At 34.4% G+C, this 18,976-nt stretch overlaps 1 protein-coding gene across 6 annotated transcripts in view; it reads right to left on the bottom strand.

The window, feature by feature from the left end:
- FAM120A (family with sequence similarity 120 member A) overlaps window positions 1-18,976 on the bottom strand; it is a 140,597-nt gene that overhangs the window by 45,864 nt on the left and 75,757 nt on the right. For all 6 annotated transcript variants that reach the window (XM_072598225.1, XM_072598223.1, XM_072598228.1 and 3 more), the window contains 3 exons: window positions 15,830-15,917; window positions 12,739-12,963; window positions 9,557-9,731 (listed from right to left, as the gene is read on the bottom strand). In XM_072598225.1, coding sequence (XP_072454326.1) covers window positions 9,557-9,731; window positions 12,739-12,963; window positions 15,830-15,917 — 488 coding nt within the window. The remainder of the gene's footprint in view (window positions 1-9,556; window positions 9,732-12,738; window positions 12,964-15,829; window positions 15,918-18,976) is intronic.

The following is an 18,976-nucleotide window of genomic DNA, read 5'->3' as shown; positions in this document are numbered from 1 at the left end:
AGTCCAAATTTTTATTTGTAATTTCCATGATCTCTTATCACTTAGAAGTTAAAAGCACTTCTGGTTCCCTGTTACAAACATTCCTGATAAAAATTTTATAAATCTGTCTTCAAGATAGCAGATGAGATGTCAACTCAAAGGATTCAATTTGAAGAAAGTTGAGGCTGAGTTGTATGAGGTATAAAATCTAAACAACTTTCTCCGAGTTGCTTTTAGTCCTATAAAAAGGAAAAAAGGGCAATACCATTAAAAAATTGAGTAACTTTGGAGAATTATGAACACAGTAAAATGGAGAATGTGTGCCATACTGGGCAACTGAAAATAAACATGGTTGTGAAAATACTTTATATATCAGAGAGTTTCATGGGGATATTTTTTAAAATGTGCACCTCTATAATATTTAACTGTTCAGAATAATGCTAGAAATTACTACCCCAATCTTCAAGAGTTAGGGAAGAAAAAGATATGGAAGCCCAATTTGTTTCAGGTTCTAATGAAGCACCCCTAAAGAGGGCAGCATTTTTTATCAATGTAAAAGAAGAAAAGCAGTAAAAAATGCCTTTCAGTAAACAATCATTTGCTTCTAAAAAAGGCATAAAAATGCACTTGTACCCCTGCCCATTCCTTTACTCTTCCTAATGAATGATTCATGGAAATATAGTGAGAAAATAGTGTCTATTGTAATAATTTAGTTAAAATTATTTTTAGCGTGGGATTTAGAGGGACTGTGTCCCAGTAATTTAATTCCGAGTTCTTAGTTCATTTTTAATTATTTGGAGAAATAAGTGGTTAGATTTTATTTCTAAATTTTCTGCCTCATGAAGCCAGAAGAGAGAAGGATAGAAGAAAAACCAGACTGAGTTTTATCTAAGTAAATGAGTATTTCATAAATTTCCAATCTTCAGTGGAAGGCAATGTGTGAGGGATAGGGAGGATAAAAGTACAGGCACTGGCAGATGTGGGGCTCAGCCTCTTCTCTGACTGTTGGGTCTAAGCAGCCACTTTACTCCTCATATTTACTCTGTCTGCCTCAAAGGGCCAAGTGCTCTGTAAACTGGGAAGGGCATACAACATGAATGGGGGTTTTTACTATAAAGGGAGTCCCAGGCAGTCCCTATTTCCTGATGCTTAGAGACTTTAGCTAGTGCAATTGCCCAAATCTGACACTGACCCACCAGATAGCAGGGTGAACCTACACTCTTTTCCCTAAATGCCACTGGTAAATGAACATGTAAGTTCAGCCTTTTGACTTTAGATTTAATTGATCCTCATCATACGTGAAAACACAGGGTATCTTGTTGGGTATTGCAAAGGCTTTTACATCAGTTCTTTTCCTACTCATATTATCCTGGAATGAAAGTCACAGAAGACATTTAGTATGTAAAATCTTCTGAAGGACATAGTGCTCCAAAATTTAAATAGCAAATCTAACATATTCAAATTTCCTATAGTTGCTCAGATAGCTTTGGAGTGGTCATTGTGCCTGAGTCATTCAGCTCATTTGAAATAGAGAGTACACAGAATCAGAGAAGTGCCACGCTAAATAAAACTGCGACCACCTTACCTAACAGTCATGGAAGAAAAACACTCTGAAAAGCCAATCATTTTTAATAAATAATAAACAGAGACACTGAGTTATTTTAAACATATTCCACGGTCCTGAATTTTACAAAATGTGTTTAAAAAGAAACAGTTGAAATGATTTCATATTGGAATTATTTAAACATAAGGAGGCAATGTTAAGTATGTAAATTATTTAGCTACCAACAAAACACTTATGAAACGTGCCAAAACCATCCATTTCCTTTTTGTAGTTTTTTTCTTGTTCTAAAATGCAGATGAATGAAAAAGGATAATTCTTTTAAAATAATATAATAGTAGTACTGTATTTCTTATCACAATATTTTGAAGTTACCATTAAGTTCAGTGAAAATACCTTATCTATATCAAACTTCATGACAGCTTCCCTAAAAATTCTATACTACCCTTCCACCTCCATTCTTTACGCCCATTTCTTGAGGCATGATGCACACACATATGAAGGAACAAAAGAAGGGTATCCTTAAGGAAGGCAAAGACAGGAAAAAAGGTGCCACATATGCCATGTTATGAACTAGCAGCCCATTTTGTGGTAGCAAAGAAGTGAAAACAAAGTAGATGCTCAATAAATGGGAAATACTTAAACAAATTGTGTACCATAATGAGACATAAGAAACAATGAATATGACAAATTAAGAGAAGCTGGGGAAGACTTACATGAACACTGATATAGGAAAGTAAGCAGAAGAAAACAACATGCACCAGGATTACAACAATGTAGATGGAAAGAACAAAAACTGTATCTAGGAAACTGGATACAATGTAATTATAATAATCAAGACTTGCCCCAAAGAAGAGATTAAAAAAAAATGCAACACCTTCCCTCTTTACAGAGGGGAAGGACTACAGGCATGTACTGTTAGATTTGGATAATATAATACGTTGTCTAGTTTGGATCAATCTAAATCCTGCCTTCTTCTTTATTCTTTATTTACAAGGAACAGCTTGCTGGGTCTGGGAGGGGAAACACATATTTAGAAAGGAAGGTTATATTAAAAAACACAAGAGGTGAAAAAATTTAATAAAGCAAATGAATAAAAAGGAGGATACACCTACCTTCTTGAGTGGGAAAATTTTCATTAAAAATTTTATCAAGATACAGATCTGTACTATAATCCATCAAAAAGTTTACCCAGGACTCTTAAGTTCTAGGTTGCTTCTCACCCTGCTTAAGTCACTGCTGTTACTAGTCAAATGAACAGCATAGACAAGGACCAACGGAAGTAGTCAATAACCCAGAGTTCACATATGTATTATTTTCCCATTCCAGTTGATGATAACAGTCAAGAAGAAAAAAATCTGGCAGTTCTAGCTGCCTCTATTACTTATGAAATGTCTGTAAAACAAGGAGGAAAGAGGTGGTCATCTGTGGGGTACAGAAAGATCTCTTATTAATTATTCTTCACCTAACATATATATATATACACACATATACACACACACACACACACACACACATAAAATCTTGCCATATGAATTCTGGGGAAATGATGTAATTGTATTTTCCTTCGTGTTTTTTTTTAAGACCGTCATGCCTAAAGTAACAAGATTTCATAGAAATGAATCAGATTTCAATAGAGTGAAGTTGGCACATGAGATAAAATGAAGATGAGTTTAATGAATAAAAAATTGTGTATGGGTTCAACAGAGCTGTACTTTGAGATATGGTTCTAATCATCTAAAATGTGAGAGTGAGAGGAGAGAATGAGTGAAGAAATTGCAATGAATCCTATTAAAACTAGTTCTACACTGAGATCCTTTTGGGTTAAGTGCATTAAGTGACGATTATAAATTTCAAACTTTTAATTTTGTCATATCTGCTTTAGAAAAATTAAACAGACTTTTCCCCCCTTCAGAATATTTTTCCTGGTGCAAAGGCTATTAAGAAATTCTTTAGGTCACATTTGAGTTCACCAAAAACTTATAAAATAAGAGACTCGATTGGAAAACTATTTTAATTCAGAAATTTTTAAGTCAGAAACAACTACAACACAGATCCCAGAACAGGGAGACCCATATTTCAGGGCCAACATAAGAAAGTTTAATTTCACAAACGAACTCATTACAAGCTTATCTCACAGTATGGAAACCTCAAGGACATTAACAGAAGGTTTCACTGTATCATTTCACCAAAAAAAAAAAAAGGCTTACTATGATGATACTGATTATTTATGTTATAGAAGATGTAAGCTCCTTCTTGAGGAATCACTTTTATCTTTATGAATCACCCACAACAGTGAGCCATTGCATAGAAAGCACTTAAAACTTAATGAAAAAAGGAATGGCTTCATAAGTTTAGGAAATCATGCCCCAAATTTACCAAATGGGGTATCCTCAAGTTTTAATAACTTTGGCAGCTTAAAACCACACACAAAGATTTTTAGGACATCCTATACTTCTGCTAATTTACTATCCTTTAGCTAAAATTCAAGGCATAAAAAGTCCACTCCTACAGTCACAGGATTCAGAGTTGGAAGCAGTCATTTGGTCCTATTTCCTTATTTTATAATCTGAGAAAACCGTCACTATGATAAGTTAAATAACTTGTCGAAAGTCAGAAAGGTAAATGTAGTAGAATCAAAACTGGAACCCAACTCCTCTTACTTAAAATCAAAGCAGCTCTTCCAAACAAAATAGAAAATAATAAAAGGTTTCAAATTTTCTGGACTAAGCATAGATCTGCAGAGCCAGCTGGATTTTTTCCTAGATTAGAATTGATTTAAATTTGGGTATCTGAAGAAGGTACATTAATATCTCCTACCAACACTAATATAATATATGCAAGTATTTAATTCTTAAAACAATACTGATAAATAGATATCTAAGCATTGAAACATATTCTAAAAATTTCCTATCATGCATTGATTAAAACATATTTCAGGTAATACTTATTAAATACACAATAGTTTCTATCACAAGGAAAACAAATAAAAACTTTTCTCCTATATAAGGTGATCAGTTTTATTTGATGAACACCATTTATTTAAATGCTTTTCAAGTCTTCTGTTTACCTCTTGGAAGTTCACTAAATCCTTACCTGGCATACAATGTGCTACAACAAAAATTAAAATGTAGTTCTAAACCATCAGTCATATTTTTTCAGGTCCAATATCTACAATTTGTTTTTAATAGCCTTCATCACACTAGAAAATAGTTGCTATTCTGATAGCAATCATCAAATTATTGTAGTTACTCGTGATGGGCTCATCATAGGTAAATAGTTCTATTATGGTGAATGAGATATTATTCTAACTAATTGCTTTCCAAAAAAATATTCCTAGAGCTTGGGTTCCAAGATTAACTACTAAAACCGTATTATAGGTATCCACACTAAGAACTGTTTGAGTACCACTGTAAGAAGTGGCAAAATATCTCCAGTGCCATCCTATGTAGCAGCCTCTTTAGCCTCTCCCACTGTTTCCTTATGGGACAGCTAACTCTAAGAGCTAGCCCGAGATGACATCGTTCTATAAGACAAGCTCTTAGGTTTGTTTAAACAAATACTACTATACAATTTGTAATTCTATCTAATGATTTATTTTCACATCCAAGCAAATATCCACGCACTACTTTGCTGATCTCTAAAAATTCTACTAAAATGAAAAATATGCTGGCAATAATAGGTATAAGCACTGATCTCTGTCAGTTTAAGGATCAGTCCATACTTCTCAGGAGTTACTTTCCTTGCATCCAACAATGCACACTTGTAAAACTGCAGAGGTTTTACAAAAGACTGCACAGGCAGGTTTTGCTGCTCTATAGCAGTAATACTGGTTTCTAAGGAGCACTTTTGGAGGTTGCTAAAGAGAGGCCGAAATGAAGTACATACTTACAAAAACATACAATCTTCCCCCCTCCCCAGTTAACTCTAAAAGTACCCCAAAACGATACAGTATCTATTATGACAGCAGGCACACTGCAGTTAACGGAGGAGGGAGACTGGCACCTTCATGTCTGTATATATGTTGCTACCACATCGTTTTTCAAATTGATTTTATAACTTTCTTGACCAAATATTCCCAAGATAACTCTAAACACATTGAACTTTTTAATAATAGCAGTCTACTTCTCCTAATTATGATATTTTCTCTACTATTATTCTTCATCCTAAAATTAAATGTCTATGTTTAGAACCACACTATAAAGGGGAGGGAGGGGGGGAACCCTTTCCTGGCACCATACATGTAACATAGTTGTTACCTTCATTAGTGCGAAAACAGCTGTTCTGTTATGCCTGCTGTTAATGACCCCCTAAACGTGAAGAAGGGTTAACTTAAATTCTTTCCCTTGAAATACATTATTTCCTTAAAAATCAAAAAAATTCAAAATTTATAATCCCAATAAAAATTATAAATGAGAAGTTAAAAAAAGTCCTTTTAAAAACTAACCTGAACAAATATTTATTGAGTACCTATTATAAGGTAGGCACTATCCTGGGTACCTTCATATGTGTGTGTGTATATATATATGAGAAGGAAAAAAAAAAAGACAGCCTTGAACATCTATACAGTAGATTTCAATGAGTTTAGGGAAAGGCTGGGAAGGACTGCATGATCCTAAAGTGTACAAAGCAAATCAGCCAGAAAAATAATTAAATACAAAAAAATCTGATGACAAAACCACAAATGATTCAAATAAGGAAAAATAGAACTGTCTAATGTAGCTGTGCGGAAAACTCACTGATTAACTTATATTTTAAAAATATTCAGAAGTCAGAGAGGTAAAGACCTGAAGATTTGTAGAAGAAAAACTCCTGTAAAAATAATCTTATAAATGTTAGATCACAAAACAAGTGATGGCTTGGGACAGATTTTAAAGATTCAAAAAAATGCCTTTTTAAGCAATAAAGGAGGCAAGATCAAGATCAGAGAGCTAGAAACATCATTTGAGGTGGATAGGAAGATGAAAAATAAAGGATAGAGAAAAGGATAGAAAATAAAGATAAAACTGTTAACCTCTTGGTTTCAATAAGTTTCAAACAACCAAACCCAGAAAAACAACATATCTTGGGCTACCCAAAACGAAAGTCTCTGAAAGACTAGGGAGATTATGGGGGAACTACAGGATCAAGGAAGAAATGCTACTCAGCTTAGGTATGATATATATTAGTTATAATAGATGGTCTTTATATCTTTGCAGAGTTTCTCTGCCAAGAATTTCATTTCTAAGACATAGGAAGAACTGATTTAAATGTTTGAAAATAAAAGTCATTCCCCAGCTGATAAATGATCCAAGGATAGGAACAAAGTTTTCAGAGGAAGAAATCCAAGCTATCAACAGCCAAAGGGAAAAACACTTTAAATTACTACTAATTAAATACAAGAACTCTGAGGTTCCACAAAATACCCATCAGATTTCCAAGTTGACAAAAAGGGGAAATGACAAATATAGAAGGAGCAGTGGACAAATGGGCATTAATGTACTATTGATGGAACTGTCAACTGTTCTAGCCATACCTGGAAAGGAATTTGAAACTATGTCCAAAACATTTCTTTAAACTACACATACCCTTTGACCTGGATTTACCAATACAAAATCTATACCCAAAACTGATCAAAGAAAGAGGAAAAGGACACATCTTCAAAAATACTTATAGCAGCCCTTTTCAGTGGCAAGTAATTGAAAACTGAGGAAATACGCATTAATTGGGGATGGCAGAACAAATTTTTGAAATTTTTTTCAACTATGAATGGGAAAAATCATAACCTTACCTAAATAAGGATCCAGATTATATGCCAGTTCTATAATTGTATGTGTATATTATGTATATAGAAACAAAAGGAAATGTTAATACTTATTTCAGAACCAGAGAATTCTAGTAACTTCCACTCAAATCACTTTTCTTCCTCTACATCTTGGTTGTACACCTTGTCCTTTTTGTCCTCTTTTAAGTACTGGACACTACATAAGAATACTAACAGAGTACTCCCAGTACACTAATGTGACTTCAAACTTCAATAGAAAAGAAAAGGTTTGGTTGCAGCAAAAAGTCAGAAAAGACAAAGACTGATAAATGGTATTCATCAACCTTTTTAAAAATATGTTTTGTTACTTCTGATAGGCCCATAAGCTTGGAAAACCTAAAAAATATCAGAAGTTAATACTAATGGCATAGCCAATCAACAGCAGAATTTATGGTGCTCAAACTAACACATGTTCTCTAGCATCAATATTATGAATTATAGTGGTAAAATAGGTTGTCTTATTCAATCTGTATTTTGTGTAGCTGTGATCATACAAGCATCGAGAGACTTGAAACTGGTTTTAGAATTCATGGTAAGTTGAAGTAAAAATAATTTCCAGCTCAGATTATGATCATAAAACATCCTTAAGTAGCTGCTATAAAATAAGGACTATACTCTTAAAGCACACATATCAATTAGGACTATATTATTAGAGGCAAAGCAGTGGTTTGGACATAAACACTGAAGCAACTAGGTCTTGTGCTGGCTCAGATGGAAATCATGATGAAATTCTGCTTAGAGAATGAATACACTAACTTGCAAAGAAGTAAGAAATGAAAGTTAACAAGCTCAGTGTAGAAACTAACACTATGATGGCAAAATCTCATACAGGTCAGGTCAAACTGAAGGAACAAAGTAAAGGTGTCGTTTAAATTATATCTATTAAATACACTGATTCATTTTCAAATCGATTTCTTTGGCATTACTTTTGGGGAGGGAGAGAGAGAGAGCTATACCAAAAGGAAAACTAAACAACATCTTTCCGTATAGGAAGCAAAAATGCATAAGCAGAATGCAGGTAGGCAAAATAAAGAAAAACAGAGCTTCTAATGAAATGGCGAGTGGAAGGTTAGTGACAACCAACAAGAGGACACTAAAGACATTTATATGTAACTCAGAGAGCATCTTTTGAAGCAAATATGTAAGGCACTGCCATGAAAAAAGGCAGTATATACGTTTCAATATATATTGTAAAGCACTGAAAAGAATCTTTCCATTATGGTATCAAGAAATACCATAAGTACCCCCCAAGTATATATTATTCAAAGACTCATTTTTCCAGTCACACCTAAAAATAGCAACCACTAGTCACATACTTTCAACTAATGGCAGCACTAGCCAACTAACTTTATAACAAGCTCACACAATTGTGGCTTTGTCACAGAAAATGAAATAAATCTTATGTTACAATCATACTTAAATTACTATAGAATATTTGAGTAACAAATAAAAATGTTTAGAAGATTTCAAAGTAGCCTCCAAGTTTAAATCTACTACTTGATAAAATTTCCCAGGAGGGAGTAGCATGTTTTGGAACACCGCTCAACTCTTGCATGGTTGCAATTAAGGGATTAAAAAAAATGTTAATAACTCATAACTTATCAACATTTCAAACAAGAAAATTTTTGGTCTCCCCTAAATGATTTCATTAAATCTGTTGACCAGCACACAAATTTTAAGTGGACTTTGTGAAAATTTATGATAACAGTTATTAATGATGTAATAAAATCACATCATAAATGCCAATGGGTTCGAAACCTTTTTTTAAAAAAAGAGCACCTTGAATTAAAGCAGAAAAAAGATACCTGAGAATTTTCATGAGTTTCAGCAAATATACTAGAAATTCACAGACATATTGAGTCTCAAAAAGTTCTACTTTAAAATTTAAAACCACAACATATGCTCTTAAGCACATACTGTGGAATAAAACATGCTAATTACAGAAAGGAAAGAGTGTCAGGAAGCATATTTTTCATGTCCACTTTCAGTATGAAATGAAAACTTAACATTTGATAGTTTTATTAAAGATCATATGAGAGAAAGATCAGTGATTGACTTTTTCCCCCTTAAAATCTCCTAAATCTGGCCCTGCTGCCCAGATGGAAGTTTCATCTTTGCTACACTTACAAGGCCCTCAAAGCTAACCCTTTGGAAAATGCACAAAAGATTATGAGGCACTGAAGAAAGCAAACAATGGATCATACAGTACATACATTCTGGAGGAAGTCTGTTCTTTCTAAAAGCAAGTCTTTCAGTTTTCTTTCTGCTTTCTGCCAAACTAAACAGGACTCCGTAAACATACTGACGAACTGGCCTATAAAGCAGAGCGGCAGGAGGCAGGTCTTTGTTGGCTTCATCTTCAATAGAAACAGCAATTTTGATTTCACCCTTTGCATGGAAGAAAGCAGAATAATATTGCACATTTTTCATGTTGAATTAAAAAAAAAACTTACAGAAATATACCGTATAATCCCTTTTAAAACATTTTTTCAATGCTAATCTAAATAAATGGCCATCTTAAAACAAACCTGTCCTAAAGCGCTTGATATAAGTTCATTTAGCAGTCTGTAGAAAAAAAATCTGTTTCCAGAGCTTAAAACACATTTTTCACTATTTTAATTCCCAAATGACGAAAGAAGGAAATGCTATGAATGATTCAAACGCTATGCAATGGCTTGGAACAATCTAATCAGACAAGTGATATCTTAAGGATGCTGTAGAAAGGACTCCTGAATTGGACAGGAGGTGGGACTAGATAATCTATCTCTACAGTCCTTTTCCACTCTAAGATTGTGTGATTTTAGCAGGTAAGAAAAATTGAATGAACATACATAACTACTTTTTGAATGGCTAGACATATAATCCTATAAAAATACAGGTAATAACCTTTATATTACTTAATAAGTAATCCTAAATTGCCTGCCTTAAAAACTAAAGGGGAATGACTCCCAGTTTACTAAGAAAACAAGAAACTGACTAAACTTGTTTTACCCTTTTCTGCACAGATTACTCTATCTTAAAAAGTGACTTACCTAAAATAAATTTTTGAAATGACATTAATTTATGTCTTATGTTTTAGTCCTTTTGTTATGGTGTAATAAGTGCTCAATAAATACCTGTTGAATTCCAGGACAACTAGCTGCAACCTCACAAAGGTCAGGCTTGATTTTTCCATTCCCCCTATATCGCCACCCCTTCCCTCCCAAACTCGGCTCAAAATGTTCTTTAGATAAGAAAGAACAATAGGTCCATCTTCCAAGAGCGCTCCAGAAAAACTTTATGTTCACTTATATAGGTAGACTACTTTACATCTTGTAAGAGGCATGTTTTAGGATTTTTATTTTTAGGATTTTTGTGACTTGGGTTATCTGCAAGTGTTTTATTAATTCTGTATTTACAACATAAAAATAAACTACCTTAGTTAAAATTACTGAATAGACACCATCTAGTAATGGTTGGCACAATACTAGACTGGTCTTTTCAAATATGACACCATAAATCAATCAAACATGTCACATTACATTATTAGTTGATCCTAATTCTGTATGTGGTTTCATAATTAAGATAGGTAGCTACAGAGTTCTAACACTCCCCTTAAGAGTTATAGAATCTACCATGCTTGCATTATTCTTCTTTAGGAAATTATTTGTTTGATGTAGTCAGATATAGACAACATCTTCAATGTTTTTCTCTTGGGAGGAGAGAAGGTTTTCAATGGAAAAATACCTTTCTAGAAATGTCTCAAGTATTATCTCATTGAAAATGCTTGCCCAAATAAATTTAGACACAGAGAAAGATTCAACTCATAATACATTTAGCATTTAGAATGCTAAGTTGTCTTGGTGACAAACATAGTATCTCATATTTTACAAATGTTTGTCTTTAAAATAATTATGAAAATAGTGAGTATTAGCGAAATGCAGATGCACACAATATTGTATGGTTTTCTTTTGGATTTTAACAGTTATACATAAATCAAGTAGTATATCCACCAGTGTGTAGATCTGATCATTCTTATACAACCAGGTGATTTCAGAGAACCTGATATCTGGAAGAACACAGAGGGGAGAGTGTAGTGTCCTAAAGAAGTTGGGTGGTTTTCTAAATGGATTAAAAACCCCTTTCCTACAATGATAATTTTCCACTTATCCACTTCGACTGCTGTTCAAGTTCAAAAGCTTTTCCATCCCCAAAATATGATAAACTAAAAGTGATGCTATACACATATATCTTAATCCAATAATCCAGTATAATCAAAAGCAGTTACAATTAAAGGAATAAATAGAAGGACCTGGATAAACAGTAATAGGTTGAACATTCCTGATTTCTTCTAATTTATAAAACTAAGCAGGACTGGGGCTAATCGGTTAATACTCACTACCAAAATAAATCCATCTCAGAAGTTCTATGGAATTTCGTGTTTGTGTGTATGGTTTTTTTTCTCTATATCAATCAAGTGCTGTCTATAAATTTCAAATGGAATTACACTTAGAAAAGAAACTTTTGACTAAGAGGTACTTTCTGCACAAATAAAAGCAATGCTTCTATGAAACAATTAAAAAAAATACATGTTAATTAACAAATTGATCAGAAGAATTCCTTTTTTTCCTATACTGTAAGGTAAGGCCTATGATTATCGCATAAAGGAAATTAATTTGGAAATCAGTATAAAAATTAATTGCACATAAACCTTAGAATTGAAAAAGAAAACAGATTTCCTAACACTATCGCAATATAACATAGATGTAGGTATACACTTAGAAAGATGTTTAAAAAAATTAAAGTACAATTCTGTGAAAAAGATCCTTGTATTATCTGATTTTATGCACATTTAGCAATTAACATTTTGCATTACATTTGTTATATTTAATCATCACAAAATTGTCTTCAATTAGATGAACATGTCAAAATACAGAAAGCATTAGCCACTCAAAAGGCAGACATTATGTTGTACATATTAGAGAGTATATCTAAAATTAGAATAAAACCTGAAATTGAAATATATAGAGAAAAAAATTTTAATGGAAAATCAAAATGGAGAAAAATAAGGAATCCAAAAATAATTTAGGTGATGCTACTATTTAAGTCGAAGAAAATTTGAAAATGGATTTACACTAAACTGAAGAAAAAGCAATTCTGATGTCTATAACGAAGTAATCATTTCTACAACAAGTAAATAGACTATATATTGGTGCATTCAGTAGTGGTTAAATAGGGAAAAGTTTTTGTACAATTTCACATATTCCATTCCTGCTTCATAAAAAATGAAATTTGTGGCATAGTCAAATTATTTTCAGAATACACTTTGTAAGACACAGAGTAACACTTTATTAAAAAAAAAGGGAGGGATTACCATCTATAAAGTCAGTAATACTAGTGACATCTTGGATAATACCTTTGTAAGAACATGAAAGATGTAGGGATACATTAACCCCTTCTTGTGCCTGTGCTCTGCTACTCTCAATACTTCTGGTGCAACAGGAGGTAATGGCGGTGTGGTGATGTCCATGTGGTTCCTGGTGGGCATTGACAAAAGGCAGGGGATTTGTGCAGTGTTGGCTTGGTTCCCTTTCCCTTCAGCTATCTGGCTTCCTGAAGAGGCAGTAGAAGAACCTTCTGCCTATAAGACAGAATAGAAAAAATTTATTTAACATCACATCACTTACACTAGCAGGCAATTTAAAAATTATCAAGTTTACCAACTTGCTTTATATATGACTAGAGAGACAGCTGGAGGTAATGTGACTCGTCTGCTATCACAAAGTGAGACAATGAAAGAGGGCCAGGGTGGGAACCCAGGCACCAATGCAGAGCTCTTTCTTCCTTCTCATAGTGACCACCAAAATGTTTTGATGTGTAGAAAATCAACGGGGTTTGCAAAGAAGGAAACTATGGTATATAGGAAATGGATCCCTAGTTAAAAACTTGGGGGGAAAATGTGGAATTATAATGTGAGGGAATGTATATTCTTGTGAAAATACACACTCACAACAGGACAAAGTGCATCATTAGATTCTAGTGCAATTTTAATAAGCTTGCAAAACATAAGTAGAACATTATGAACTTAATTTCATCATTTAAAACAAAGGTTAAAAAGGTAAGTCAAAAGTAATAATGAACAATTTAACTGTGCTGTCTGTGACTTATCTGCAGAATTTAACTGCACATCTCTATTTTATAGCTACTATACGCAAGGCATTTAGAATAAAAAGATGAAGAGCAAAATCATCTCTGACCTCTAGGGGTTTCCATTTTACTGTGAAGATGACATGTCCAAAGACGAGTGATTTACAAGATCATTGAATTAGAGAGCACTATCAACCAGGAGGAGAAGGGGAGGCTGCCTTCAAATAGGTAGTGACACTCGAGCCAAGCTTTGGAACTCATCATGTTAAGGTGGAGAGTGAGGGCAAAATTAAAATGGAATATCATGGATGGGTAACAGCAAGATGGCCAATTTGGTTGCAATATAAAGGCCATGAAGAAGATTACTATGAAATTAGGCTGGAAAGGTAGTTAATGCCAGACTGTTAGGTGAGGGGCTTTAAATGGAGGGATGAGGAGTTTGTGCTTTACCTTACAGGTAATGGGGAGTTATATGGTCAGACCTCTGTTTTAGGAAGATTATTTTGGCACCTTCATGAAGGATGTATAGGAAAAGGGAAAAAAGAAGCAAGGAGACCAATTAGAAAGCTATTTTAATAATTCAAGTGAGAAGGGATAAGGGCCCAAAAATGAGGTGGTGACCAGGTGAGCAGCAAAAAGGGAACAGATGTAAGGTCTTATTGAGACAGAATTAATCATATTTGGCAACTTATGGGACAATGAACCAGAGAGAAAAATCAAAGATGACTGAGAAGTTGTAGATTTGGGGCTCTGGGAAAAAAGATGAAAATCTAAACAATAAAGGGAAAATTTGGAGGGGGGAAAAGTTCAGGGAGTAGAAGATAATGAGTTTTTTTTAGCACAAATGTTGAGTCTGAGATTCCTATAAGATTATCCAGGTGGAAACATGCAGCAACCAGTTAGTTGGTGATGAATGACAAATTCAGAACAATAACAAAATGATTTCTATTTAAAATGGAAGACTATCCTATTGCCATGAAGGAAATGCAAAAGTACAATATTGAATGCTAAAATGTTTTGGAAGTTACAATTTTTAAGTATAAGATAATAAGCAACTACTTCATACATGTGTGCTTTCTTCTTCAAATCAAGGGATTAAAAGTGAGGTTCTAAACTGAGTGACCTGTTCAAGACCATAAAGATCCTAAGTAGCAGAACCAGCATCTGTGTTCTGGTCTCTGGACTCTAAATGCATTGCTCTTTCCTTTACAACCATTCCATTTCTGTAAACTATTTAAGTTATTTCAAAATAATTTTTTTTGTTCTGCATTCTAAAACTTCTTTGTGAAAGTAAATAGATAATATGCTGGCAAATCTGTGGTCCACCCTCTGGTCCAGAGGAAAGTCAAGTAGGACTGAGTTGATGAAGTATACCTACTTTTAAGCTACCTTATGTATGCATGCCACTATGGTAGATCTGGAGAAGATACAAAGCTCAGACAACACATGATCCATGATCTTGTGTAGCTTTTAGTTTACTTGTGGGAAAAGATACAAATGCAGGTAATCATAATATCCTTCATTTTAAGTACACCAGAGTACTGTGAAACGAGATGCTAGGTGAGATTCAAAGGAGAGGAGCTATTAGCTAATATATCTTGCACAAGACATTTTAGTTGCACTTTTAAAAAATGACTAAGATATTCAAGAAATAAAAAGGGGAAGAGCCAGTTATGGCATTCCAGGTACAGGAAACAATATGAGTCGAGGCGGGAAGTACACGGTAAATTAAGAGTAAGCCAATCTGGTGAGAATGTGGAGTCTGACAATATGAAATAACTTTTGAAAAAGGAGGGTGGCAACAGCGAGCCACTGAAGAACAAAAGTTCAAAGAATAGAGCTTAAGAGAAAATATAGTCCAGCAATAAGGAAATTAAATTAAAAAACTAAGGCTCAGAGTACTTAAATGACTTGCCCAAGGTCACACAGGCAGTAAAAGTAGCGCAGCCAGAATCCAAACCTCTGATTCCAAATCCAATGTTCTTCTTAATTCATCACATTAAAATTTCAGCACAAGTGATGAAACATTCTTCTGGTAGTGATGTAAAAGATACACTCAAAGGGGAAAAGAAGAGATGTGGGTGAGGATGAGGGCCAGTACTAGAGTCAAGCAAAGGAAAAAGGAAGGAGGGTGGAAGGGTGCAAGATATTGCAGAAGGCACTCCTAAGGAACTGGTAATTGATTGGATGTGAAAGGTAAGAAGTCAGAAGAGATAATAAAAATCTCCTGAGTTTTAATATTACTATGGAAAAGTTCCCCAGTTAAACTAATTACAAATATACATTCATACGCTGTGAAAGAACTTTTAATTTAATTAAGAACTTTTATATTTAAAGGAAAAAAATCTACATAATGCTACCTTTGTTTGGTCTCCTGGATCTCCACGAGCTTGCGTTTCTGACTGGTTTCCTGTCTTTTCCCAGCCAACTTTGTTCCCACTGACATGGCTGAATACAAAAGGAAGATTACAGGTCAAATCTCTTTATAACAAAGAGTTCATTATAGCAAAAATCTCACACGATTTCATCTATGAATCCATAGCAACAGCACCTTGCTGTTTTAAGAAAAGAATAGATAATAACTCAGTAAAATTAAAGTAAGCACTACCAACACCACATCTTTGCTGCTAGGCTTAAAAGAGAATAGTGAACATTTATAATTTTTAATTCAATAAATACTTATTAAGCACTATAAATGACTGATGTTGTGATAAGGATAACAAATACAGTTTCTCTTCTCACTATCCCATCAAGATACAATTATGAAGTATTTAATAAAAAAAAGGAACTAAGTGATTAAGTGCTAAAAGATAATGAATGCTGCAGGAGTTCAAAGAAAGGACAGTGATGTGGGCTGGAGTTACATGGGCAAACCTCGAAAGAAAAGAAGCCTGAGGTAGGTTTTCTAGGAAGGCCAACATAAGTGGGGGGAAAAAAGAAGGAAGACATTTAAAGTGTGTAGAACAAAGGGAGGAAAAAAACATCTATTTTGCTGAAAGGAGCCTGTCCTCTCAGTTTACTGCTCACAGTTATCATGAAGCAAGAGTAACTCCTTTGCTACAAAGCACTCCCAACACACTTGAGCAATTTTTCTCTGCCATAGCTAGAAAAGGAAAGGAAGTAGGCAGAAGCAGAAGTAGAGTGTGTGGGGTGAAAAGGAGAGAGAAGGAGAAAGAGGGAGGGAGATAGAGAACTAAAATTTGAGATGAACCATTAAGGCATAATTTAAAAGTCTACTTTTACATTTGTTAGGAATTTTGTTGAAGCACAGTAACCTAGTGTTTGAGAAAGCTTTGAGTGCAAGAACTCACCATTTGACAAAAATTGCTGGGAAAACTGGACAACAGTCTGGCAGAAGGAAACTAAGCATAAATCAACACCTTACTTCATATACCAAGATAAGGTCAAAATGGGTACATGATTCTGACATAAAAGGGGATACCGTAAGCAAATTAGAGGAACTCAGAAAAAAATTACATGTTGAATTTACAGATAGGGATGAGTGTATGATGAAGTAAGAGGCAGAGGATCACGGATCATAAAATGTATAATTTTGATCACATGAATTTAAAAAGTTTTTGCGCAAATAAAACCATTATAACCAAAATTAGAAAGAAAGGAAGAAACTGGAAAAATTTTATAGCAAGTTTCTCTGGTAAGTGTCACATTCCTCAAATATCATAGAGAATTGAACCAAATTGATCAAAATAAGAAACATTCCCCAACTGATAAATGGTTAAAGGATACGAACAGGCAGTCTTCAGAAAAAGAAATCAAAGTAAACAAAGCAAATAAAAAAAAATGCTCTAAATCACTATTCGAGAAATAGAAACTAAAACAACTCAGATCCCCTCATAGCCATCAGACTAGCCAAGATGATAAGAAAAAGAAAATGACAAATGCTGGAGGTGATGTGGGAAAATAGGTACACTAATGCACTGGTGGTGGAGTTGTAAACTGGTTCATTCTGGAAAACAATTTGGAACTATACCCAAAGGACTATAAAAATAAATATACCTTTTGACCAGTAATACCACTACTAGGTCTGTATCCCAAAGAGACCAAAGAAAAGGGGAAAGGACCTACAGGTACAGAAATAATTATAATAGCAGCTCTTTTTCTGGTGGCAAATTAGTAACTGAGGAGATGCCCATCAACCAGGGAATGGCTGGACAAGTTATGTTATGGGAATGTGACTAAATACTATTGTGCTATAAAAAAATGATGAAAGGGATGGTTTCGGAAAAACCTGGGAAGGCTTATATGAACTGATACAAAGTAAAGTAAGCAAAATCAAGAAAACAATGCACACGGCAATAGTAATATTGTAACGATTATTAGTTGTGAAAGACTTAGCAATGCTAATCAATATAAAAGTCTCATGATGAAAAAATGCTATCCCACCTTCAGTTAGACAAGTGGTGAACTCTGAGTGCAGAATGAAGTACATTTTTTCTCTTTATTTTTCTTGCCCTCCTCCCCTGCCACAAAATGGCTAACATGGTAATATGTTTTGTATGATTTCATATGCAATATGGGGGTCACGGTTTCTGCCTTCTAAATTGGGTGGGGAGGAGAGTAGACAGAAGGAAAGAAATTAAAACTGAAAATAAAAATTAAAAAACTTTTACAGAAAAGTTTTCAGCAACAAAATAAAAGCAGACACAGCGGTTTGGCAGAAAAGACTTGTAGTGACACTGGAGGAGTTTCTTGCAACATGGTGTAGTGGAAAGGACAGTGCAATGTGAAGTTGGGAGAAGTGGACTGGCTTTTGTATAGGATCATATAACTAGAGTTAGAAGAGACCTCAGGGGCCATGCTTGGTCATGACTAACACTACAGGTTGCATTTAGTAAGTCACTCAAACCATTGCAAACATCTAAAGTGAAAAAATAAAACTAGGTCAACAACGGTCCCATCTAAACATTGTCAAAGATGGGGTGGAAAGGCAAAGCAAGACAAGAAACATCTATTAGGCTCTTACTATGTGCCAAGCACTCTACTAACTGCTGAGGAGGTAAATACAAAAGGGGGAAAAATGACAGGTTCCCTCAAAGAGCTTATGTTATAATGTAGAATACAATATACAAAAAGGACCCCATAAGAGAGGTGGAAGAAGATGGGGGAGAAGGAAAGCACTTATGTGCGTGGGTATGATGTTGAAAGCTGGATCGTTCACCCAAATGGAGGTACAAGGAGGCACTCACCAACGGGAAAAAGAGGCCAGCATGGTGGCTCACTGTCCAGTCAGACAGTCCATAGATATTTATTAAGCAGCTACGAAATGCCAGGGACAGTACTAAGTGCTGGGGATATACAGAAAGGTGAAAGACAGTCTCTAACCTCAGAGAATCCACAAACTAATGGAGTATACAACAGGTAAAGAACTATGTTCAAGCTATATCCAACACAAATTAGAAATAATTAACAGAGGGAAGATACTGGAATTAGGAGGCATTGGGAAAGGCTTCCTACAGAAGCTGAGATTTTAGCTGGGACTTGAAGGA

The sequence above is a fragment of the Notamacropus eugenii genome, chromosome 3, assembly GCF_028372415.1.
Source record: "Notamacropus eugenii isolate mMacEug1 chromosome 3, mMacEug1.pri_v2, whole genome shotgun sequence".
Taxonomy (NCBI): domain Eukaryota; kingdom Metazoa; phylum Chordata; class Mammalia; order Diprotodontia; family Macropodidae; genus Notamacropus; species Notamacropus eugenii.
Note: the sequence above shows the minus strand (reverse complement) of the source record. Positions and strands in the feature narration are given on the sequence as shown.